At 38.7% G+C, this 26,376-nt stretch overlaps 1 protein-coding gene across 6 annotated transcripts in view; it reads left to right on the top strand.

Annotated features, from left to right (window-relative positions):
• Positions 1-24,860, top strand: part of KLHL5 (kelch like family member 5) — a 98,442-nt gene extending 73,582 nt beyond the window's left edge. For 4 of the 6 annotated variants that reach the window (XM_073342275.1, XM_073342276.1, XM_073342272.1 and 1 more), the window contains 6 exons: positions 7,591-7,777; positions 8,801-9,025; positions 9,513-9,675; positions 17,431-17,643; positions 21,710-21,881; positions 23,086-24,860. In XM_073342275.1, the coding sequence (XP_073198376.1) occupies positions 7,591-7,777; positions 8,801-9,025; positions 9,513-9,675; positions 17,431-17,643; positions 21,710-21,881; positions 23,086-23,142 (1,017 nt within the window). In that variant the 3' untranslated portion in view covers positions 23,143-24,860. Of the gene's footprint in view, positions 1-7,590; positions 7,778-8,800; positions 9,026-9,512; positions 9,676-9,827; positions 9,911-17,430; positions 17,644-21,709; positions 21,882-23,085 lie in introns of those variants that run through there. The other 2 variants (XM_073342273.1, XM_073342274.1) reach the window with 2 other exon arrangements.
• The last annotated feature ends 1,516 nt before the right edge of the window (positions 24,861-26,376 follow it).

Raw genomic sequence — 26,376 nt, 5'->3', positions numbered from 1 at the left:
CTAGGGCTGTAGAGCTAATGGCAGTAAAACTTGTAGTGGAACCTCTGTTTCATCAGTTTTATTTATAAAGATTTCTTTGAAGCTACCATTGTACATTCTGGCATCCCTGTTTATTGACAGAAGCAGCGTCCTAGACATCTGGAAAATCTTGTTGCTGTTGCAAAGGCTTGTGACATGGTGGTTTATTTTTATTTGTATTATGTATTTACCAGGTTCTGATCTTATCTGATCTTTGATCATATTCTGAAAAAGTTGATTAATCACATTCCTAACTGTGAGAGATTCAGCTTTCTTTTCTTCAGAAGCTCCTAGTACCTCAGAATTTTCTGTTTAAATTACTGCAAAAAAATTTGTTCCAAGTATGCAAACATTATACCTTTTACTGCATCTGTTTTTCAGCTGTGCTTATGTTAAAGCACCATTTGTAACTGCTCAATTATAAATGTCTCTGAAATTTGATGCAAGGATCTACATAAATAACCAAACCCCTCAGAAAACTGTAATTTATAATTAGGGCTTTTGTTTTTTGGGGTTTATTAATTGCATTTTTCAGGGTTTATTTTTAGCAATTTTTGGTTTTTATGTAGATGTCAAAAATCAGGGTTTTTCAGGGCTTTCTCTTAGTATATACTGTAATGAGTAAGGTATATTATATTGTATAATATAATATATATGCTGTAATAAGTAATCTCTTTGTGATGTTCTCTAGAGCACTTTAACATAGTACTCTTTCAAACAGCACTACTTTAAAGCGCACTAGAGAACCTTTGGTGCACTCCAATAGGGTCTGCATGGACCAATTAATGAATAACTCATAAGTGTGCTTTCGAAGTCATGCTCCCATAATCCATATTACTGCTCCATTTAGACAAGCCCTTAGATACAAGTAACTATTTCCTGTGTTTTGCAGGTTTTTATTGGATACACACAGATTTCTTTTTCTTTAATTTTTGTGGTTTTATCAGTGTTGGTCGGTTAAAACCTAAAATCAGAATGCATTATAATTAAATTAGAATTATTATAATGCATTCTATTAAATTGTTAGCATTTGTAAAATATGTGAGTCAAGACAAAGGTTTCAGTGGGGAATATTTAATTTACAATGAATTGCAATACAGTGGACTTGGTCACAGAACAGAGTTTGGGTTTTTTTAGTCAAAAACAGCCTTAGACTGCTTATATTTTTAGGTTTCAGAGGAACAGCCGTGTTAGTCTGTATTCGCAAAAAGAAAAGGAGTACTTGTGGCACCTTAGAGACTAACCAATTTATTTGAGCATGAGCTTTCGTGAGCTACAGCTCACTTCATCAGATGTTTACCGTGGAAACTGCAGCAGACTTTATATACACACAGAAATCATGAAACAATACCTCCTCCCACCCCACTGTCCTGCTGGTAATAGCTTATCTAAAGTGATCAACAGGTGGGCCATTTCCAGCACAAATCCAGGTTTTCTCACCCTCCACCCCCCCACACAAATTCACTCTCCTGCTGGTGCTAGCCCATCCAAAGTGACAACTCTTTACATAATCAAGTCGGGCTATTTCCTGCATAGATCAAGGTTTTCTCACATCCTCCCCACCCCCATACACACACAAACTCACTCTCCTGCTGGTAATAGCTCATCTAAACTGACCATTCTCCAGGTTTAAATCCAAGTTAAACCAGAACATCTGGGGGGGGGGGGTAGGAAAAAACAAGAGGAAACAGGCTACCTTGCATAATGACTTAGCCACTCCCAGTCTCTATTTAAGCCTAAATTAATAGTATCCAATTTGCAAATGAATTCCAATTCAGCAGTTTCTCGCTGGAGTCTGGATTTGAAGTTTTTTTGTTTTAAGATAGCGACCTTCATGTCTGTCATCTCAGGCATTGGCACCCTGACAGCAGGATTGTCTGGCTATGTAGACTCCCTCCTCAGGCCCTACGCTACCAGCACTCCCAGCTACCTTCGAGACACCACTGACTTCCTGAGGAAACTTCAATCCATCGGTGATCTTCCTGATAACACCATCCTGGCTACTATGGATGTAGAAGCCCTCTACACCAACATTCCACACAAAGATGGACTACAAGCCGTCAAGAACACTATCCCCGATAATGTCACGGCTAACCTGGTGGCTGAACTTTGTGACTTTGTCCTTACCCATAACTATTTCACATTTGGGGACAATGTATACCTTCAGATCAGCGGCACTGCTATGGGTACCCGCATGGCCCCACAGTATGCCAACATTTTTATGGCTGATTTAGAACAACGCTTCCTCAGCTCTCGTCCCCTAAAGCCCCTACTCTACTTGCGCTATATTGATGACATCTTCATCATCTGGACCCATGGAAAAGAAGCCCTTGAGGAATTCCACCATGATTTCAACAATTTCCATCCCACCACCAACCTCAGCCTGGTCCAGTCCACACAAGAGATCCACTTCCTGGACACTACAGTGCTAATAAACAATGGCCACATAAACACCACCCTATACCGTAAACCTACTGACCGCTATTCCTACCTGCATGCCTCCAGCTTTCACCCTGACCACACCACACGATCCATCGTCTACAGCCAAGCTCTGCGATACAACCGCATTTGCTCCAACCCCTCAGACAGAGACAAACACCTACAAGATCTCTGTCAAGCTTTCTTACAACTACAATACCCACCTGCAGAAGTAAAGAAACAGATTGATAGAGCCAGAAGAGTTCCCAGAAGTTACCTGCTACAGGACAGGCCTAACAAAGAAAATAACAGAACGCCACTAGCCGTCACCTTCAGCCCCCAACTAAAACCCCTCCAACGCATTATTAAGGATCTACAACCTATCCTAAAGGATGACCCAACACTCTCACAAGTCTTGGGAGACAGGCCAGTCCTTGCCTACAGACAGCCCCGCAACCTGAAGCAAATACTCACCAACAACCACATACCACACAACAGAACCACTAACCCAGGAACTTATCCGTGCAACAAAGCCCGTTGCCAATTGTGCCCACATATCTATTCAGGGGACACCATCACAGGGCCTAATAACATCAGCCACACTATCAGAGGCTCGTTCACCTGCACATCCACCAATGTGAACTATGCCATCATGTGCCAGCAATGCCCCTCTGCCATGTACATTGGTCAAACTGGACAGTCTCTACGTAAAAGAATAAATGGACACAAATCAGATGTCAAGAATTATAACATTCATAAACCAGTCGGAGAACACTTCAATCTCTCTGGTCACGCAATCACAGACATGAAGGTCGCTATCTTAAAACAAAAAAACTTCAAATCCAGACTCCAGCGAGAAACTGCTGAATTGGAATTCATTTGCAAATTGGATACTATTAATTTAGGCTTAAATAGAGACTGGGAGTGGCTAAGTCATTATGCAAGGTAGCCTGTTTCCTCTTGTTTTTTCCTACCCCCCCCCCCCAGATGTTCTGGTTTAACTTGGATTTAAACCTGGAGAATGGTCAGTTTAGATGAGCTATTACCAGCAGGAGAGTGAGTTTGTGTGTGTATGGGGGTGGGGGGGATGTGAGAAAACCTTGATCTATGCAGGAAATAGCCCGACTTGATTATGTAAAGAGTTGTCACTTTGGATGGGCTAGCACCAGCAGGAGAGTGAATTTGTGTGGGGGGGTGGAGGGTGAGAAAACCTGGATTTGTGCTGGAAATGGCCCACCTGTTGATCACTTTAGATAAGCTATTACCAGCAGGACAGTGGGGTGGGAGGAGGTATTGTTTCATGATTTCTGTGTGTATATAAAGTCTGCTGCAGTTTCCACGGTAAACATCTGATGAAGTGAGCTGTAGCTCACGAAAGCTCATGCTCAAATAAATTGGTTAGTCTCTAAGGTGCCACAAGTACTCCTTTTCTTTTTGCTTATATTTTTAGTTATCATGGAATTATTTTCAAAGGTCCAAGCCTTAGAATCATAGAATATTAGGGTTGGAAGAGACCTCAGTAGGTCATCTCGTCCAATCCCCTGCTCAAAGCAGGACCAACACCAACTAAATCATTCCAGCCAGGGCTTTGTCAAGCCAGGCATTAAAAACCTCTAAGGATGGAGATTCCACCACCTCCGTAGGTAACCCATTCCAGTGCTTCACCACCCTGCTAGTGAAATAGTGTTTCCTAATATCCAACCTAGACCTCCCCCACTGCAACTTGAGACCATTGCTTCTTGTTCTATCATCTGCCACCACTGAGAACAGCCTAGCTCCATCCTCTTTGAAACTCCCCTTCAGGTAGTTAAAAGCTGCTATCAAATTCCCCCTCATTCTTCTCTTCTGCAGACTAAATAACCCCAGTTCCTTCAGCCTCTCCTTGTAAGTCATGTACCCCAGCCCCCTAATAATTTTTGTTGCCCTCCGCTGGACTCTCTCCAATTTGTCCACCTCCTTTCTGTAGTGGAGGGACCAAAACTGGACGCAATACTCCAGGTGTGGCCTCACCAGTGCTGAATAGAGGGGAATAATCACTTCCCTTGATCTGCTGGCAATGCTCCTCCTAATACAGCCCAATATGCCATTGGCCTTCTTGGCAACAAGGGCACACTGCTGACTCATATCCAGCTTCTCATCCACTGTATTCCCCAGGTCCTTCTCTGCAGAACTGCTGCTTAGCCAGTCAGTCCCCAGCCTGTAGCGGTGCATGGGATTCTTCCTTCCTAAATGCAGGACTCTGCACATGTCCTTGTTGAACCTCATCAGATTTCTTTTGGCCCAATCCTCGAATTTGTCTAGGTCACTCTGGACCCTATCCCTACCCTGCAGTTCATCCCATCATCCAGATCATTAATAAAGATGTTGAACAAAACCAGCCCCTGGACCAACGCCTGGGGCACTCCATTTGAGTGGACTAGCTGCCAACTAGACATCAAGCCATTGATCACTACCCATTGAGCCCGACAGTCTAGCCAGCTTTCTATCCACTGTATAGTCCATTCATCCAATCCATACTACTTTAACTTGCTGGCAAGAATACTGAGGGAGATGGTATCAAAAGCTTTGCTAAAGTCAAGATATATCACATCCACCTCTTTTCCCCATATCCACAGAGCCAGTTATCTCATCATAGAAGGCAATCAGGTTGGTCAGGCATGACTTGCCCTTGGTGAATCCATGCTGACTGTTCCTGATCACCTTACACTTCTCCAAGTGCTTCAAAATGGATTCCTTGAGGACCTGCTCCATGATTTTGCTGGGGACTATAGTTCCCTGGGTTCTCTTTCTTCCCTTTTTTTAAATATGGGTGCTATATTTGCCTTTTTCCAATAGTCTGGGACCTCCCTGGATTGCCACGAATTTTCAAAGATAATGGCCAATGGCTCTGCAATCACATAAGCTAACTCCCTCAGCACCCTTGGATGTATTAGATCTGGACCCATAGACTTGCGCATGTCCAGCTTTTCTAAATAGTCCTTAACCTGTTCTTTCACCACTGAGGCCTGCTCACCTTGTCCCCATATTGTGTTGCCCAGTGCAGCAGTCTGGGAGCTGACTTTGGCTGTGAAGACTGAGGCAAAAAAAGCATTGAGTACTTCAGGTTTTTCCACATCATCTGTCACTATGTTGCCTTCCCCATTCAGTAAGGGTCCCACACTTTCCCTGACCACCTTCTTGTTGCTAACATACCTGTAGAAACCCTTCACATCCCTTGCTAGCTGCAACTCCAGTTGTGACTTAGCCTTCCTGATTACACCCCTGCATGCTATAGCAATATTTTTATACTCCTCCCTAGTTATCTGTCCAAATTTCCACTTCTTGTAAGCTTCCTTTTTGAGTTTAAGCTCACTGAAAATTTCACTGTTAAGCCAAGCTGGTCGCCAGCCATATTTGCTATTCTTTCTGCACATCGGGATGGTTTGTTCCTGCGCCCTCAATAAGGCTTCTTTAAAATACAGCCAGCTCTCCTGGACTCCTTGTCCCCACATATTAGCCTCCCAGGGGATCCTGCCTATTAGTTCCCTAAGGAAGTCAAAGTCTTCTTTTCTAAAGTCCAGGGTCCATATTTTGCCAATCTCCTTTCTTCCTTTTGTCAAGATCCTGAACTCAACTATCTCATGGTCACTGCTGCCTAGGTTGCCATCCACTTCTACTTCCCCTACCAATTCTTCCCCGTTTGTAAGCAGCAGGTCAAGAGGATCACAGCTCCTAGTTTCAGAGTAACAGCTGTGTTAGTCTGTATTCGCAAAAAGAAAAGGAGTACTTGTGGCACCGTAGAGACTAACCAATTTATTTGAGCATGAGCTTTCGTGAGCTACAGCTCACATCATTGGATGCATGCATTCCACGGTATGCATCCGATGAAGTGAGCTGTAGCTCACGAAAGCTCATGCTCAAATAAATTGGTTAGCTCCTAGTTGGTTCCTCCAGCACTTGTACCAGGAAGTAGTTCCCAACACTCTCCAAAAACTTCCTGGGTTGTCTGTGCATTGCTGTATTGCTCTCCCAACAGATGTCAGGGTGATTGAAGTCCCCCATTAGAACCAGGGCCTGTGATCTGGAAACTTCAGTTAGTTGTCTGAAGAAAGCCTCATCTACCTCATCCTTCTGATCTGGTGGTCTACAGCACACGCCCACCACAACGTCACCCTTGTTGCTCTCGCCTCTAAACTTAACCCAAAGACTCTCAACAGGCTTTTCTCCAGTTTCATACTGGAGCTCTGAGCAATCATACCGCTCTCTTACATACAATGCAACTCCTCCACCTTTCCTTCCTTCCTTCCTGAACAGTTTATACCCATCCATGACAGTGCTCCAGTCATGTGAACTGCCCTACCAAGTTTCTGTTGTTCAAATCACATCATAGTTCCTTGATTGTGCCAGGACTTCCAATTCTTCCTGCTTGTTTCCCAGGCTTCTTGCGTTCATGTATATGTACCTAAGATAACTAGCTCATTGCCCTACTTTCTCAGTCTGAATCAGGAGGCTTCCCGTCTTGTACCCTCCTCCTTGTCGTTTCTTCCAGTATCCCAGTTCCCCACTTACCTCTGGGCTTAGGTCACCGTCCCCCGGTGAACCTGGTTTAATAAGCACTTTAATAATATATAAAGATAATAATCACGAGTTAACTGTGATTAATCAACAGCCCTAGTATACATGTCATTGTATAGACCTCTGCCTCCTTCCCACTTTGCCATTTCAGCCTCTAAAGTACTGTATTGAGGTACAGAGAGGAAAAGTGAATTTTCCAAGATCACAGAATAGGTCGTTTGCAGAGTCGGGAATAGAATCTACTTTGAAGTGTCCAACTTTTGCTGCAATGACTTTGACACCCCCAGATTAGATATTTTGCTGTAATTATTGTGATTCTTGATACATATGGCCAGGGTTAAATCGAGTGGCAAATAGAATAAGTTGAACCTCATTCCTTCCCTTTTTCTATCTTTCTAAGTATATTTCAAAATATGAGTGTTCTGTAGATTGATTCATCTAATTTTACACTTATACTATTTGTGTGATCATTCTGATGAGTGTGTGTTGTAAACCAGACAGCAATATTTTTCAGACAAAATGTTCCATTATGATCTTTATTCTTTTAAACTTATTGCCGTTTGCTTAGCACTTTAACATGTTTAATTTTATTTTTGCCAGTTTCTGGCAGACATGGAAAATAATGCCCTCTTTAAGGATGACATTGAATGTCAAAAACTCATTATGGAAGCAATGAAATACCATCTGTTGCCAGAGAGACGACCCATGTTACAAAGTCCTCGCACAAAGCCTAGAAAGTCTACTGTAGGAGTGTTGTTTGCAGTTGGAGGAATGGATGCAACAAAAGGTATTGGTTTACAAATATTAATTGATGACAATGTGTATTGAAAATCAGTTGAGTAGATTTTTGTAAAGATATATTTATTAGATATGTATGTAGGATACAAATTAAAACATTCAAAGGCTATACATCATAAAGTACAAAATTCACAAATATTTACTGATGTTTTTTACTTCAGTAATAGACATATATAGCAATAAAAATAGTACATGTGTGCAGGAAGCTGAGTTATGGTTGTTGTTAACCTATAATGGGATCGCCTCAGTTCTGTTCATTTAAATGTTCAGTCAAATGAATGAAAAGCACCTCTGTTCACGTGAATGTTAAAAACGTAAGGAAATGATACATAAAAATATTAATATTAATACAGATTTGAATACAAACAAAAATAAGTGAAAGCTGCTACAGAATATTTAACTCATACCCTTATTGACTATTAAAGCATTCTATGAAGGTGTCTCAGAATGGTATTTTTATGAGCTTTCATACTGTGTGGTGATAACTAGAAACATTTTAGTGAGTTATGAATACCACGGGAATTAGAACACATTTTCATTCATTCTTAGTTTGTGTATTAATTTTAATGTTATATTAATACAGATGAGGTTAGTTGTATATCTATAGACTGTGAATGCATATATGTATGTGAACCTGACATTTTTTCACAGAACTTCAGATTTTGTTATGCTATGAGGTTAATCTTAATACTGAAACATAGTTCCGTCAGGTTCACTTTATGTCACTTCCTGAAATTTTAATGGTCCTTCTAGGCTTAATCCAGCAAGGATGTTGAGCATTCTGGCTCTTGCCCTTCAAAGCATTTAATTTTTATGCATGCAGTTAATCCCAGATTAATTCAAGAATACTACTGGCATGTTTAACGTTAAGCATATGCTTAAGTGAATTTCAGGATCAAATCCAGAAGGCTCAGCACCTTGGAGGATCGACCCTTCTGCTAGTAATTTAAATAGAACACTTACTACAAATAACTGTTCTCTTTGACTATAACTTGTGTATATTACTATTAAGGAGCTACGAGCATTGAAAAATATGAACTCCGTACCAACATGTGGACTCCTGTAGCAAATATGAATGGGAGAAGGTTACAGTTTGGTGTTGCAGTATTAGATGATAAGTTGTATGTTGTTGGTGGTAGAGATGGACTGAAAACATTGAATACTGTGGAGTGCTACAACCCCAAAACAAAAACTTGGAGTGTAATGCCACCTATGTCCACACATCGGCATGGCCTTGGTATGTATAACTTCATAATTTTTCAAAAAAAAAAAGGAGTACTTGTGGCACCTTAGAGACTAACCAATTTATTTGAGCTCACGAAAGCTTATGCTCAAATAAATTGGTTAGTCTCTAAGGTGCCACAAGTATTCCTTTTCTTTTTGCGAATACAGACTAACACGGCTGTTACTCTGAAACCGTTCATAATTTTTAAAATTCTAAACCTGTGATTGGTTAAGAGCAGTTAAAATCTCTCTTTAAAGCTCATTTGTTTTGATCTTGATACTAGTCTAAATCTGAACTCTAAAATCAGCTAAAATTAAAGTGACAAATTATTTTGATTGATTTGTACCTATTGAACTTATTTAATATTAGCAGCCAAAAGAGAATGTGATTTGTATTTATTTTAAAGGTGCATCTTTTTTGGTGGACATTTTGGTAGGGGTAATGGGAAAGTGATGCCCTTTGTTTTTCCAGGAAGCAGTTGTTTTTCTCTGTTTTTTAGGGGTAGCTGTACTGGAAGGTCCTATGTATGCTGTAGGAGGGCATGACGGTTGGAGCTACCTGAATACAGTAGAAAGATGGGATCCACAGGCTCGTCAATGGAACTTTGTAGCCAGTATGTCAACTCCAAGGAGCACTGTTGGTGTAGCAGTATTAAATGGAAAGTAAGCAAAGGCATTTTCTTGAGAAATAATTTGGTCCAATTTTTGTTTACATTAATTTTTTTAATGTAGCTTTAGAAATATTTTTAAGTGAATTTATTGCTCGTGAAATATGTTAGTTGATAGTACTGGCAACTGAAGTCCTCTTCTTACAGGAAAAAGTACAGCATTGACTATGCAAGCTTTCCCACCACACCCCAATGTGCTTCAGTGCTATGAAGGGGGAGCCATCTCTAAGGCAAGCAAGCAATTCTGTCTCCTTATTAATGAAGTCCTTGGGACCTTTGCTGAGGGCACCAGTTGGAGTTCTAGTTTCTGTTAGTGTTGAACCTATGTATTGATGAAAATTAACTTTTTTTAACTCTGCAAGTGGCAAAATAATCAAATTTGCCAAAACCAAACCTTAATACATATAGGTAATAGTTTCTTCTTCTTTGGCTTCTGTAGTTTAGAACTACATTTTCAAAACCATGACTTAATTAAAGCAAAATACTTCAAGTCACATAATTATTTTTTGAAAAACAAGTCATGTTCAAGTTCTAATGTTTTTAGAAGAATGAAAGCACAGAGTTTACTAAACCAACAAAGACTTGCACAAGTCCATATTTTTAGAAGTAGAAAAAGGCTTCTAAAATATATTGTGTTTTTATTTCTGCCACTTGTCCATGTCTGTAGTAAAGAATCCACATAACATCTATAGCTGTGCAGCACAGTTTTAGCCTATGCTATATACTATGTAGATATCAGTGTAGAATAATCTATTTTAAAGACTATTAACTCCACTAGCACTAAAGAGAAATGTACCTATAAGACATGGGCTGAAAATCTCCCTAACTTTTTGCAGGTGAAATTGGTAATGGAAGGTGATTTACTGAAGGTTATAATGAAAACTCTGCAAAAACATACACATTTTTCACAGGTAGAAACAGAATTTAAGAAAGTGGTTAGTTTGTTCAATCATAAAGTCACTGGGAAGTCAACCTTGGCTCCCACCCAGAACATCAAGTTCACTGGGGCCCTGTTAGATTCCAGTACGTCAAAAACGTTTCTGCCGAACAACTGTTTTCAGACAATTTGCGACCTTTGCCTCAGTCTGCAGTCTCAGCCTTGCACGACAGTTTGGACAGTCTGAGGCTCTTGGGCCACATGTGTGTAACAGACATGTGGCCCAGTTTGTGAAATTGCAGCTTCACCTCCTTCAAATCTGGTTCAGGACAGTTTACCGTCCCACTCTTCACACCCTAGGCAGACTGGTTCGTCTTCCTCCACTGGTTCTGAACTCTTTGCAGTGGTGGATGCGTCCAGAGAATGTTTGCTAAGGCATTCCCTTTGTCCAGCCTTTGCCATCCAGGTTGGTTGGGTTGGTGGGCGCACCTGGGGTCACTGAAAGTTCAGAGACTATATTCGGAGCAGGAGGCCTCACTCCATATCAATATGCTAGTGCTTCAGACCATCTAGAATGCATGTCATGCTTTTCGGGATCATATTAGAAACTCAGTGGTTCACATATTGACAATACCACCACAATGTACTATGTGAACAAAGACGGGGGAGCACACCTCTGGTTGCTCTACTTAGAGGTGATCAGTCTGGGGCAGTTCTGCATTGAGGAGAACATTATTCGAAAAGCCATTCACTTGCCCGGGGTTCAGAATCATCTTGTGGACTCTCTCAATAGATATTTTTCTCTGAGTCATGAGTGGTCCCTGAAGACCAGTGTCCTCCAGGTCATCTTCACAGTTTTGGGCATCTCAGCGATTGACCTGTTTGCTAAAAGGGACAGTGCAAAATGTCATCTGTTCTGCTTTCAAGGGAGCTTCAGTCCAGGCTCCCTGTTGGATGTGCTCCACCTCAGCTGTCAGTTGGCTGTCTTGTTCGCCTTTCCCTTGATCTCGATCATCGCTCACATCATAAAGCTCAAGGCAGATTGAGCCAAGATCATTCTCATTGCACCAATGTGGCTGAGACAGTGCTGGATCTCCAACCTTCTCGTATTGTCAGTTCAGCCCCCCCCCCCCCCCCATACTGCTTCGTCCCCATCCCGTCTTACTCACTCAGAGCCAAGGCTGCACCTTGAATCCTGTGCTCAGCTCCCTGCATCTCATGGTGTGGCTGTTGCATGGCTGAATAAGGAGGAAAAGCAGTGTTTGGTGGCTGGCCAACAAGTCCTCCTTAAGAGTAGAAAACCTTCCACCAGGATGGCCTGTTCAGTGAAATGGAAGTGATTTTCAGTGTAGGCATTAGCCTGTGGAATCCAAACAACGCTGGTCTCTATCCAGGACATTTTGGAGTACTTGCACTTTCCATCATTGGGGCTTGCATTTAGTTCATTCAAAGTGCAGATGGCAGCCATATTGGCATGTCTTCCCCTGATTCAGGGAAGATAAGTCTTCTTCAATGCTGTGTAACCAAAACTATTTCATATTTAGTCTTGATGCAGGATGTTATCCATTTGGAGATTGTCTGCAAAGAGACCACTTGACCCTTCATGAGATCCACATACGACACAAACAAGGTGAAGCACAAAATGATTTAGTACTGTCCAGATAAAAGGCTAGACATTGCCTGACATCTAAAATATGGAAACACTGCTCCTCCAGAGATGAATGCAGCTTGGGAAAGAACACAGCTAAATATGTTGCCTACTTCAAACGAAAGTGAGAAACCACTGCAGACAAACATTTTGGATGCAGTCATAAAGTCATTTAGTTTTTGCAGAATTGTGTATAAGGAAGCTCTGCCATCAGAGCCTTCAACTCTCACACTCCTTGCAGATGTTATCACTATGAGGAATGCAGTTTTCTGGCACAACAGTGGAAAGGGCCAAGATGCCAGGGGCTTGAATGGAGGTCCCATTAAGGCCACTAAGACTGAGTTAGGGTCCCACAGAGGAATCAGCTCTTGGACAGGAGGATGGAGATGAAGGAGCCTTCTAAGAATCTTGTTACCATGGCTACTGCTTATGAGTCACTTGGCTGCATCTACTTGAAGAAGAAGAAACAACAATTACTTATTATAACTGTGCTGTAACTGTGGTTCTTTGAGCTGTGGTGCAGACATGCATTTCATGACCCACCTTCTGTCCCCTCTGTATCGGAATATTGTTTTCAGGGGGAGGGTCAGGGTAGCGTTGTCTCATGTAGCCAGGGAAGGGGCTATGGCCATGAAGTGCGAATGCCACCCCTCTGTGGGTACTGCTAGGCAAATTTCTCGAGCTCCAGTGCGCTGGATGCGCAAATACCTAAATGGAATACATGTCTGCATCACATCTTGAAGAACCACAGTTATAGTAAGCATTTCTTCCACCACTTCATGTGGAGGACTTTTCGACAGTTTGATAATTATCACTATCCGGAAGCTTTTCTTGATATACAACTTAATTTTTTTTCTATATTAATTTTATCCAGTTACTCCTAGTTACAATCTGTGTGCTGCACTTAAAAAATGGTGCTTCCCTCCTTGGTGTTCACATCCTTCAAATAGTTGTAGATTGTTATCATAATACTCCTTAATCGTCTCTTGAGCCGTGTCTGTACTGGGGATATTTGTACCCAGGTAATTATACTGGTGCTGCATCAATACGTGTAATCCCCAGTATAGAGAGGCCCTTAACCAAGCTGCACATTTACTCTTTAAATTTTCCTTACAAATCAATCCCCACAGTATTTTTATTTATTTATTTATTTTATTTATTTATATATATCTGAACTCTCTCCAATTTGTCTGTCTTTCTAGTAATGAGATTCCCGTACCTGAATGTGATATTTCAGATGCATACCTGTATAAAGAGAGAGTAGCTCCTTGCTCCAAATCCTAATGTGATGCTTCTGCATTAGCAGCCCAAAATTCCATTGACCTTTTTTCTTTGCAGTATCATATTGCAGATAAGTTTACATCTGATTCAGCAAGGTAATTAAACACATGCCTAACATAAGCATATCAATAATTCCGTTGATGTCAATAGAGGTACTCACGTGTTCAAAAGTTAAACACATGCTTAAGTAAATTGCTGAATCAGGGCCTAGGTACCTATTCCTATCTCAGTATTTTACCACTTACTGTAGCTATGATCCTTTAGGCAACTTTTTAGTCTCTGTGACTCTTCATATTTGTGGCAGTTTGATTTCATTCTGAGGGTAAAAATTAATTGGATATTATGTCAAATGGTTTACTAAAACCCCCAAAATATTACATATACCTCAAGTTTCTCTGTCAAGATTTATTCTTCATTAATCCACATTACTGACTGTTTAAAGTTTGTTATCCTACAGATGTTTTGTAATTTATTTAAATAAAGACACAGGTTAAAATTCCAGTATTTGGAATGTTTATTTTACACTATTTCTCAGAACATTTTCATTATGTTCTCCAGTTACTTGCTCATCAAGTTCTTTGAACAATCATCTCCATTTTTCATTGGGACATGACTTGCATAGTAGGCTACTATTTTATAGTGTATTCATTCTTAAGAGGAAATTAAAACAATGAGACTAGTGAGGACTATTTGATCTACAATGCTTTGAAAAGTGATATTAATTTGAAACATGAAAGTATATTGGTTCCTACTGAAAAACTGTTATTTGTCAAATGTTACTTCACAATGGTATCTGAGATATGTTATTTCCATGTTTAGTATAGGAAAAGATGTGCATGGTAATTTTTTGCAAATGCTGACAATATAATAGTTACTATTTATAGTACCTGCTGATTTGATTGTTCAAACTGTATCATTCTCTGCACCAAATGAAACCATTTTGAATAATGGCACTTCAGGATGCCTTTTGAATTGAGCAATATCACAGATTAAATTTACTAGCTTTTTTTACTGATGTGTTGACTTCTTCATTAGAATACTTCCTGGAGTGTTGGAGTTGTATCCTTCAACATAAGAGCATTGGGTATGTAGCATACCCACAATTCTGTTTGTGAATTGCTCATGGATATTATGAAAGTTGCCAATATCTGATCATCATTATTATTTTCTGAGTTTTTCTTCGTGTTCACCTGTCATGTAGTGCATCTAATACTGGATTTCTCCTTCCATTCTTAAAGTAGTGCCTTAATTGTTCATCAGTTTGAAAAGCTGTTACTAGAGTGAGCCAAAAACTTTTGTGTATTAGAAAAGGACAAACTACACCATCTAGTGGATGTGAGGACATTATCAAGAGCTAAAATTTGGAGGCAGAAGTTTTTTTTTAAACTGGTAAAACAAGGCTTTGATATGGCCCTGTCATTTTGAATTTCACTATACCATGTTTTAAACAGGCATATTAAACCTAAATACAAAGCACTTTCTTTCTTCAGTATGCCCATTCTACAAGGGGGAATAGCTAGCTTGGGATTTAGGCAAAAGTTTAAATACTGTACAATTTTTGGTATGTAGTTTCCTGGAGATAATGCTGGATGTTCGGATTTTATTATGAGATGCCCTTTTCTAGTTTAATTTTTTTGGAGCAGTACTGATTCTGGCTCTTCACCAAAATTATGTTATGCAGGTTCACCCTCTGCAAATCTATACTGATACTGAATAATATACCCAGTTGTGTTTATATTAAAATAGAGGGGACATGGAAGTTGGGGTTACTCACTGTGGAGGAGTTACATTTTCTTTCCCTTTTCAAGTGCAGCTCCATCAGCTTTATTCTTTGTCCTTCCTTCCCTCTTAAACCAGGGTAGCAACTTCATTTTCTTTTTCTTTCTTTCTCTTATAATCAGACTGAAATGCAGAGAGCTTCAGAGAGCATGCCACTGCTAAGGGAAGGGCTAGACAATTTTATCTCAGCCCGGAGTGGATGCTACCCTGCTATACTGGGGGAGCTGCACTAAAGACAGGAAATGGGGGCTTCCTCCATGGTGAATAATGTAATTTTTAAATTGTATTTGGGAGCTTTGTTTTGGAGCAATAGCCTATTGTGATAGCATGCTACCAGTGCTGAGGAAAACTAAAATGTATTAAATAGTTGCTAAATGATCTAACTGGTCCCTTTAGTGTTGCAGTATATATGATTGAACTACTGCTGATTTCATGAAGAAGATGTATTTAATTTTTTTTAAATCCATGACATTTATTGCATATGGGTAAAATTTTTCAAAAGCACATAAGTTACTTAGACTCTTAAGTTATGTCTACACTATGAAATTAGGTTGAATTTATAGAAGTCGGTTTTTTAGAAATCGGTTTTATATATTCGAGTGTGTGTGTCCCCACAGAAAATGCTCTAAGTGCATTAACTTGGCGGAGTGCTTCCACAGTACCGAGGCAAGCGTCGACTTCCGGAGTGTTGCACTGTGGGTAGCTATCCCACAGTTCCCGCAGTCTCCGGAAATGAGATTCAAAAGTTCGCGGTTCTCTTCCTGTCTACCTCGCCAGTGCATCTGAGTTAAGAGTGCTGTCCACAGCGGTCACAATAGAGCACTCTGGGATAGCTCCTGGAGGCCAATACCGTCGAATTGTGTCCACAGTACCCCAAATTCGACCCGGCAAGGCCGATTTAAGTGCTAATCCACTTGTCAGGGGTGGAGTAAGGAAATCGATTTTAAGAGCCCTTTAAGTCGAAAAAAAGGGCTTCATCGTGTGGACGGGTGCAGGTTTACATCGATTTAACGCTGCTAAATTCGACCTAAAGTCCTAGTGTAGACCAGGGCTTAAACACTTTTGAAACCAAGACTTAAATTACTATTGAAAATGGGGCTTGGGCTCCTAAGTCATTTAGGTATAGAACTGGGTGAAATGTTTGGACTAATAGTTTATTCATTGAAAAACACAGTTTCAGTAGACTATTCAGTGAACTATTTGTGAATGTGACATGAATTCATTCAGTAGTTTTGGCCCAAAAAATATTTTTTGGGACTTCAACATGAAACGGTTATTGTTTTGATTCACCAAAATGTATCGCAATTTTTGCATTCAGTTCAGGTCAAACTAAAAAATTTTTGATTCCCTGACCCTACCCCCAGAACTGCCAGCAAACAAAAAAATCAGCTATTCACCCAACTTTGTTTAGGGTAAAAAATTCAAGAGCACCTATGTCAATAGGATGGATCATAAGTGCTTCGTTAAGGACATCACATGTGTTGACAGTATTTTAAATGCTTGATTATCGTTATTAGATGTTTATAATGACTGAAAGAAAAAGATTAAAACAAAACCTTAACTTCCATCTGAGTTCTAGTTGTAGAACCTTCCACTGAAATTTCAAGACATTCCTCTGAACTTTTGTTCTTAATGAATTTGAGAGAGTCCTCAGCCACAATCATCTGTCACATGAAGCTTACATCCTTTGCATTTGAAAAGTTTGAAAAAAACATTGTTATGCAATTCTTACTGAAATCATTATTCTGCTATTTGGAACAAAGGTAAACTTTTTTTTAGGTTAGGACTAGTTGAAATTGTTTTTTTCTATAAAGGTTTGAAAAAATAAATGTTGTTATGATCCTAAGATATTTTTATAACATGCAGGACAAAAGGCAAAATACAATCATGAAGATTAAACAGTGAAAAGTGGGTCAGATAAATTGAATATTATTAAAAATATCTAATAATCATTATTTCAAAGATTTTTATTTGAAAAAAAGCTATCTTCCCAATGCCCAGATCATTATCTAATTCTCTGTTATGTTTTTCTTCACCCCTTCAAATTCATTCTAGCTAATTTTATTTTCCTCAATAACCATGTATAAAAATGTATCCTATCAATGAGGAAATACTATTACTGTAATATTTATTTTATGAGTTCAGTTGGTTTCTTTTCTTTACAGGCTTTATGCAGTTGGTGGTCGGGATGGAAGTTCTTGTCTCAAATCTGTGGAATGTTTTGATCCTCATACTAATAAATGGACTCTCTGTGCTCAAATGTCAAAGAGAAGAGGAGGTGTGGGAGTAACTACTTGGAATGGGTTCCTGTATGCTATTGGTGGGCATGATGCTCCAGCATCAAACTTGACATCCAGACTGTCAGACTGTGTGGAAAGGTAATACCTAGATGAGGATAGTGCTGGTGAAAGAGTGTGGCATGATTTTTCACAAAGAGCTGCAATGAGAACCTGTTAAAATGGTCATATAATTTTAATACTAGTAAATATGTAAACACATACCATGTAATCAAAACGCTATTTATAATATGGTTCATATCCAACAGAGTAAAAATACCATCTTATTGCACTTTATCCAGAAAAATTATTTTGTTTTCTAACAATCTCATTGAAGGATTCAGAATTCATTTTAAGAAAAACTTTTAATCAAGATGCTTACAAACACTAGTGTTTCACACAAACTGGCCTTTCACAAGAGATAGAACTTTCTCCATTTATAAGGTAACTTTTAAATGACTTACTATTCAATTTCTGTCCAATCCTTTAATGTCACCTCTTTCATGGTTCCCCTTGACCTTATGGAAAAATCAGGTATGTCCACCATTCACGAGTAATGCAATCATCCCAAAGATGAAATGGACTGATAGAAAATGGTTATTGGAACAAGTCTGGGATGACTGCATTACTCACAAAAGGCAAAACGAGATGTGAATTATACAGGTCTCATCAAACAAGTAACAATTATAGCAAAACTTTATACTGCACAGTCACATATTTTCTCTACACTGGTGTCCAGGTTTCCAGATCTCTGAAATATCCTGTTATGAGCATACTGAGCCAGCTGAACTTTTTCCTGATACAACACACTCCCTTTTTATTAGGGAGGCAGATTTTCAAAATCACCTAAGAAACACAAGCCTCAGTGAAAATCAGTGGAACTTGTGCTAAATCCTGTAGGATTTTTTTTTTTAATCTCCACCCTGAACTGTGTTTAGCACTGGTTTCAGAGTAACAGCCGTGTTAGTCTGTATTCGCAAAAAGAAAAGGAGGACTTGTGGCACCTTAGAGACTAACCAATTTATTAGAGCATAAGCTTTCGTGAGCTACAGCTCACTTCTTCAGATGCATATCGTGGAAACTGCAGCAGGCTTTATATATACACAGAGAATATGAAACAATACCTATTCCCACCCCACTGTCCTGCTGGTAATAGCTTATCTAAAGTGATTTCCAGCACAAATCCAGGTTTTCTCACCCTCCACCCCCCCACACAAATTCACTCTCCTGCTGGTGATAGCCCATCCAAAGTGATAACTCTTTACACAATGTGCATGACAATTAAGCTGGGCTATTTTCAATTTGCAAATTGGATACTATTAATTTAGGCTTAAATAGAGACTTGGAGTGGCTAAGTCATTATGCAAGGTAGCCTGTTTCCTCTTGTTTTTTCCTACCCCCCCCCCCAGATGTTCTGGTTTAACTTGGATTTTAACTTGAAGAGTGGTCAGTTTGGATGAGCTATTACCAGCAGGAGAGTGAGTTTGTGTGTGTATGGGGGTGGGGGGGATGTGAGAACCTGGATTTATGCAGGAAATAGCCCAGCTTAATTGTCATGCACATTGTGTAAAGAGTTATCACTTTGGATGGGCTATCACCAGCAGGAGAGTGAATTTGTGTGGGGGGGTGGAGGGTGAGAAAACCTGGATTTGTGCTGGAAATCACTTTAGATAAGCTATTACCAGCAGGACAGTGGGGTGGGAATAGGTATTGTTTCATATTCTCTGTGTATATATAAAGCCTGCTGCAGTTTCCACGATATGCATCTGAAGAAGTGAGCTGTAGCTCACGAAAGCTTATGCTCTAATAAATTGGTTAGTCTCTAAGGTGCCACAAGTCCTCCTTTTCTTTTTGTGTTTAGCACTAGCATTTCAGAAAAGAAAGGAATTTCAGGATGAGAGCTATCTTCTTCCCCTGGACTTGATCCCTTCAAACTGTCCTGCTCCCAAGAGGCTACCAGTCTCTCCTTTCCTGTGACTTCCCACAACCTTTTCTGTGACTCTTGAGCCCACTTCTTTATTCACAAATTTCTTGTGTTTGAGGTTCCAGTTCAGAAACCTTTCCAGTTAAGCCCCAGAAATGTTGCTTTCAAGTTTTTAGTGCACTAAAGCTGTGCACCCAAAAATTAAATGTGGAAGTTGAAGTACCAAGCCTTGCAGAAAGGCTTGCAGATATGCAGCCCCATTGCACCACAAATTAGATTCTAGAAGTGGATGGGGAGTTCTAATGCTTGAAGAAAGGTCATGGGAAAGATGTGCATCAATTTTTGCCCAAATGTCACCTGATGAGGTTGACATTTCAGTTCTGAAACAGGATTATGAATAACATGATATTCATAAATAGCATCTAGAAAAATTTATGAAATACGTTAAAATGGATTACTAAATGATCTTTGTTACGCCAAATTTTAATTTGCAAGTTGGAGTAGAATTGCTACAGTACATGTGTTTTGTTTATTTCTGATTTGCTCTCTCCTTCTAAATCAGTGGGATGGAGGTGTTGAAATGTCTACAAAACCAGCATAAAATAAATTTACTGCAAATATAGTAATCTAAAAATTAACTTCATAAAATTCACTGTGAAATTTGTGAATGCTTGTTTGCTACAGTACACTGATACTGTGGTAGGTTTTCAAGAGCATCACATTGTTATAAATCAATTATACAAATCAAATTGACAAACACTATGTAAAGTTCATAATTCACTGTCTTTCAGTACATAATGCACTTTGTCTGCTGCATAAGTTTCAGGCAACACTTCCACACTATGACTCTACATGAATAAGATGTGTGCTTCCAACAGACACCTACTGCACGAAAGAAAAAGGTGCCAGAAAGACACTCAAAAGTCATTATATCTTTGCATCTCATGCAAAGAAATTAACACCAATGTTTCATCCCCCCAAACTCACTTTCAGGGGTGTTGGATACCTTCTTAGCGAGGGATATATTTTCTTTTGATAATCCTGTGCCTTAAAGGCATTTTATTGATGTGATTCCCTCTAGAAATTTGTTTTCTTGGCATTGTTTTTTCTTGTAACTATGCTGGCTAATCTGAAAAGGAGACATTTGTAGATTGAGTCAAAAACAAGTTTTTAAAAGATGAGTTTGGACTCTCCAATTTTAATTCCTGACCTGTCTGTTAGACTACTGATGTACTCTAGGCTCAAATTTAACTGAGGTGTTTTCAGTGTACCACTTGTCTATTATTGTTTTTGTGATCCTAATGACACCAGTTTATGCAAGAAAAGTTCTGGTAAATTGCTGTAGAAGAGTTTTTCCATGTACACCGAGTCAACGTTTTTTCTATATAGTTTTTGCAAAAAGCAATGATTAATTTATTTGTCCAATGAATCTCCTTAGCAACACTGCATTATTCTGTATGTAATTTGGGATTTAACATTTGTCTGTCTGTAAGATGAAGAGAGCACTAAACTCTTACAGAGTCTGGCAACAGAACTTGATTCTGGAGCAGAGCATGTTTGGTCATAAAAGAGGAAAAAATTGTTTTAAAAAAAATTATCTATTATGTAAAAGCGAAAAAAGATAAACATAGTCCAGAGATTTCTTGGGCCCCGGTCACACAAGCTACTCCAAGTTACGTGGTCCAGCTTGCAGGATTGTGGAAAGGTGAACTGGTAAAGTTATCTCTTTAACATATCATTCATATATACTGCTAAATTAAGTTACGTACAGTATTGTTAGCAGTGCTACGTATCTTTTTCTGTTTCTGTATGTGACAAAGTGAGGCTTTTTTTATTAATAACTTGAATTTTTGTTCATGCTTTCAGAAATAATCAACTTTACATGTAATTTCCCATCTAGTAAATAAATTCATTTAACCTTGTCACTACACCTCTGGATGTGCTACAACTTAAAATATTTCAACTGAAATTATGGGACCTGTACAGTATGTTTGGCCATGCAGGAGGTGTGCATCTACTGAATGTACCTGATACTGACTGCACAGCCTCAGTGAAATGATTAACCAAATGCTGCTTTTAAGGGAAAGGTTTAAACAAGTAAGAAATCCTTTTAATTTCACACCCGAAGAGAGAATACTCCTTTACTGATTCCACTAGATAGTCTAGTACCTTGAGAGTCAATTTCAGTATTTTGAATGGAATTTTACGCAACAATATTAGACTTTTACAAAAATTATCTTTCAGATATGATCCAAAAACAGATGTGTGGACTGCAGTGGCCTCCATGAGCATTAGCAGAGATGCAGTGGGAGTGTGTCTTCTTGGTGACAAGTTGTATGCTGTTGGAGGATATGATGGGCAAACCTATCTTAATACAGTGGAGTCTTATGATCCCCAGACCAATGAGTGGACACAGGTACAGTTTCTAATTAAATTATATGGTATTATTTATTTTAGTGATGCCAAAAGTGTGCTTGGTGCCTCCCAGTGAAGAAAAAAGATAAAGTACATGCCCCAAGGAGCTTACCCGCAATGAGGAGATTACAAAACAGTAGATATAGCAGAAGGACCGAGACAAAGACAAAGATTTTCAAAAATAGAAGCTTAAAGTTAGGTGCCTAAATCAAAGATCTGATTCTCAAAAGTGCTGAGCACCCATCAGCTCCCATTTGCCTATATTTGAAAATCTTGGCCAGTGTCAAGACGATTGTGATTATTCAGCATGGATAGTGCAGTATGATGAAACAAAGATTTTTTTTAAAAAATAGATGAAAATAAGTACAAGAACTTGTCCTCTAGTTTTCTTTTTAAAACAAAATAAGATTTTTTAAAAAAAAATTTGTAGGGCCCCATTTAGTTCTCTCACTGCCTATTATCAGGTCCCTCTTATCAAGGCTGATCTGATTTGCCTGATTTGCTCATCTTGGCATCTATTTTATCTAGATACTATACTCATACCATGATCATCATCATGGTATATGAGCATCTAGTGAATAGACTACAAGGCTGCCCTACTTTCTCCTTCATGCACAAACCTCCAAGTGCTGCTTTTTTTCAGGTGATCAGGAGCTGTGTTAAAGCTGCATTAAAAGACTTGTACAACACAAGCCATTTGCAGTGTGCAAAAACATTTCTTGGTTCTACCAAATCTATGAGCAATGCTGCATACTGTTCAATGTCATCCACAGGATTAGGATTGTTGCATAGCAATGAAATGAAGGCCCAGTACCAAGTACTATTATACCTAGAAGTACAGTGTTAGATGATAATCCCATTTTAAAATATAATATAATAATACTTGATTTTTTAAATATTCAAATAAATATTATTTTAATATGAAGAATACTGTTTATGAGGTTTGCCATTGACTTTAGAGAGCAGAATTTGGTCCTGCAGAAGAAAATATTGCTGTTTCTCTGAGCATTTTTATGCCAATCTTCAACCCATTTTGTTAATTTTTAAAGTCAGATTACAATACAAAGCACCTAAAAATATGACATTACAACCTTAATTACTGTGGTACATTATCAGTTCTGAAAGTCTGTCTTTTTTAATAAAGTTGATTATATTTATTTTAGAAACATACCACATGTCAGTCATTTTTTGTTTTTTTGTTATAGGTTGCACCATTGTGCCTAGGAAGAGCTGGAGCATGTGTTGTGACTGTAAAACTCTAATTATTTTGTATATGAAGATACTAGTCTCCTCCATAGACTCACTACTTTTTTCTCAAGTGAATTAATACATTACCAGTAAACAGAGGTACTGTGTATTTTCCTCAGAACTAAGTGTTTGGTCTTAAGATAATATACAGCTAAACAATTTTGAATGGACCAATCCTAAGCACTTTTTAAAAAAATTACTTTGTTACCATATACATACAAGAATTGTATTTGTAAGCTATTGTACTGCGGCCAGTTGATTGCCAACAGATACTTTCTTCTTAGAAAATGCTGAGACTGAGTGAGTCTATTATAAAATAATTGAATGTTACAGATTAGGGACCCTGATCCTGCAAACATGGCGTGAGAGTGACTTTATTCACAGAAGTAGTCCCACTGATTTCAGTGGGCATAAGATGTTGGAGGATCAGGCCCTAGATATTTAATTTGCCTATACTGAAGGTGTTTTGCTGCAGCTATGTAGGATATTATTTTTCAGTGCAGACAGACAAACCAATTGTAAATGGCAGGCATATTTCTTGTCTTGGAGATGAAGGTATATATTTGGTGACTATATTGCACTTTTTTCACCATAACTGAGGTTTAGCAACCTTTTTATTTAACCAAAGCCTTATTTTAAATATTTTCTTTTTATTATGCTAAGAGAAATCTGCTACTTAATACTCTCTGCAGGAGTTATGCAGCATCCAGTATACTCTGGATATTTAAAGGTTTTAGGTAACATGCAGTATATTTCTTTACTTAATTCCATCTCATATTATTTATACTTGATTGAAACTACTCTTCGTGAGTTTTTCCTTTTAAAATAAATTAAGTGAGAGAGAGATCTGCAGTGTGATTAAAAGTGACCCAGCAGAAGTTAATATGAGTGCTTTGGAAACTCCTAAGCATTCCATTACATGAAGGTTAAAAAAGATCTATGATAATTGTTTTAAACTGCATTTAAATTGGGGATTTGCACTAATTTGAAGAGTACAGTTTTATAAGGTGAAATGAAACACTTGTGCTGTTTTTCCTATAACGTTACTTCAACAAATAAAGGTGTCGAGCCTACAAGATGTTAAGTGCCCTCAGTTGAGGATATTCAACATTTTGCATAAGAGTAATAGTACCTCACATGATCAGACCCAATTAGTTACATTATTTAATATTATAGTGAACTTCCTTTGAGATACTTTATAATTTGCCTTTTTGATTCGATTGTTATAGTTCATTACACAGAACTGTGCAAACATTCCAAATGTTCTCTGAAAGTTTTGTGAGGGATTTTTTTGTTTGTTTGTTTGTTTGTTTGTTTGTTTTGAGGGGGGGGGCATTTGCTTTTCTGTGCCTTGTTTCTTATGTTTTCAAACAGTATAATACATGATTGTTTCTTTGTAATGGAAAATTTGAAGATGTGGGCTCATTGAGAGTTTGTGAAAGTAAGTTCAAAGTGTCTGATACCCAAAGTCTTTGTACATTTGTAATGTTTAAATACAAATGTAAATGTTAATGCTCAATTAACTATTTATTGTTTTAAAAGAAATTGCTGAGCAGTAAAACTTTGATGAAATCTGTAATGTTTGATTCATTAATTTATCTTTCAGTGTACGCTGGTGATCATTGTTTAGTATAAATTGAATAGTGTTAAAATCTTTTAAAGTACAATTTCTATTTGGTGGTTTAGTGCCTCATTTTTGTACAATCTGTAATACAAACATTTTATGCTTGGATTAGCACATTTAAAACTGACTGACTTATTTCAGCTGCTTTACATATTTTTTTTAAAAACTCATAATGTTGACTTCTGTTTTTACAAAAACATCTCCTCTATCTCTATCAAACATTTATAGTTGTTCTTCATTGTAATATCTCATCACCACAAACGAAACTCTTAGGCATTCCAAGAGGACCATACTCTTCAAACCTCCATCTTTTGCACACCACCTTTTTAAATGGGACTATCCTGTTAGCCACTTGAGTTTCTTTCATCAGAGATTTTGAAATGACAAACTGAGGGACTACATTCCTCTTTTTCACAATACAGATATAGCATAGGCAGCAACCATGCAAGTATCTTCACTACCTTGTCAATGCCTATGTGAACCACCTCGAGGGATGACAGGATAGTCTACTTTCCATGTCCATTCGATCTTTGGTGTCTTTGAGACACTAGACAAAGAGGCTAACTACAGCCAGTTGACATATGTGCTTGCGTTAGCCTATATCAATTAACAGACTAAAATTAAATTAAGGAAACCACTAACCACCTATACTCTTCCCTTATTCTGTATGGGCAAATTACTCCGTAATTGACTGCTCTGAAGTTTCTTGCACCTTTCCCTGAATCATCAGGTACCAGCTGTCATCAAGGATCAGGGAGACTGGGCCTGACAGATCAGTAGGTCAGTTCCTATGTTCTTATTTAACACTATATCTATGGAACTCATCAGCTGAGGGTAAGGGCCCAGGCATGGGCATGTGCTTCCTGGAGATGAATGCATGGCTTCAGAGATGGTGTTGACAGGAGGGCTTTCGTTTCCTCAACCATAGAATGGTGTTCCAGGAAGGAGGACTGCTGGGAAGAGATGATGTCCACCTAACCAAGAAGGGGAGAGCATCTTTGTGTACCAACTCACCAACCTAGTGAGCAAAGCTTTAAACTAGATTCAAAGGGAGCAGGTGACAAAAGTCCACAGGTAGGTATAAAAAAAATGACCTTAACCGAAAGCTATAGGGGATGGGGGATGGAAAAGTACAACAGGGTCATAGGAGCAACAAATAAGAGATAACAATGTAGTAATCTGCTCAACATCTTAGATGTGTATTCACAAATGCAAGGAGTATGGGGAATAAGCAGGAAGAACTGGAAGTATTAGTCCATAAACTAAATTGTGACTCAGCAGGCATCAAAGAGACTTGGTGGGATAAAACTCATGACTGGAAAATTGGTAGGGGGTATAGCTTGTTCAGGAAGGACAGGCAGAGGAAAAAGAGAGGCGGTATTGTATTATAAATCAAGAATATATACACTTGGTCTGAGGTCCAAAAGACCAGCTGAAAGTCGAGATATGTTGAAAGTTGAAGATAAAAGGGGAAAAACAAGGGGTCTACTGTAGACCACCATATCAGGAAGAAGAGGTGATAAGATATTTCAAGAACAAATAGATACCCAAAACACAAGACCTGATAGTCATGAGGGACTTTACTACTCAGACAATGGATACAATGTCCAATAAGTTATTGGAA

This window comes from Lepidochelys kempii, chromosome 4 (genome assembly GCF_965140265.1).
Source record: "Lepidochelys kempii isolate rLepKem1 chromosome 4, rLepKem1.hap2, whole genome shotgun sequence".
Taxonomy (NCBI): Eukaryota; Metazoa; Chordata; order Testudines; family Cheloniidae; genus Lepidochelys; species Lepidochelys kempii.
This window is presented reverse-complemented; position numbering and strand designations above follow the sequence as displayed.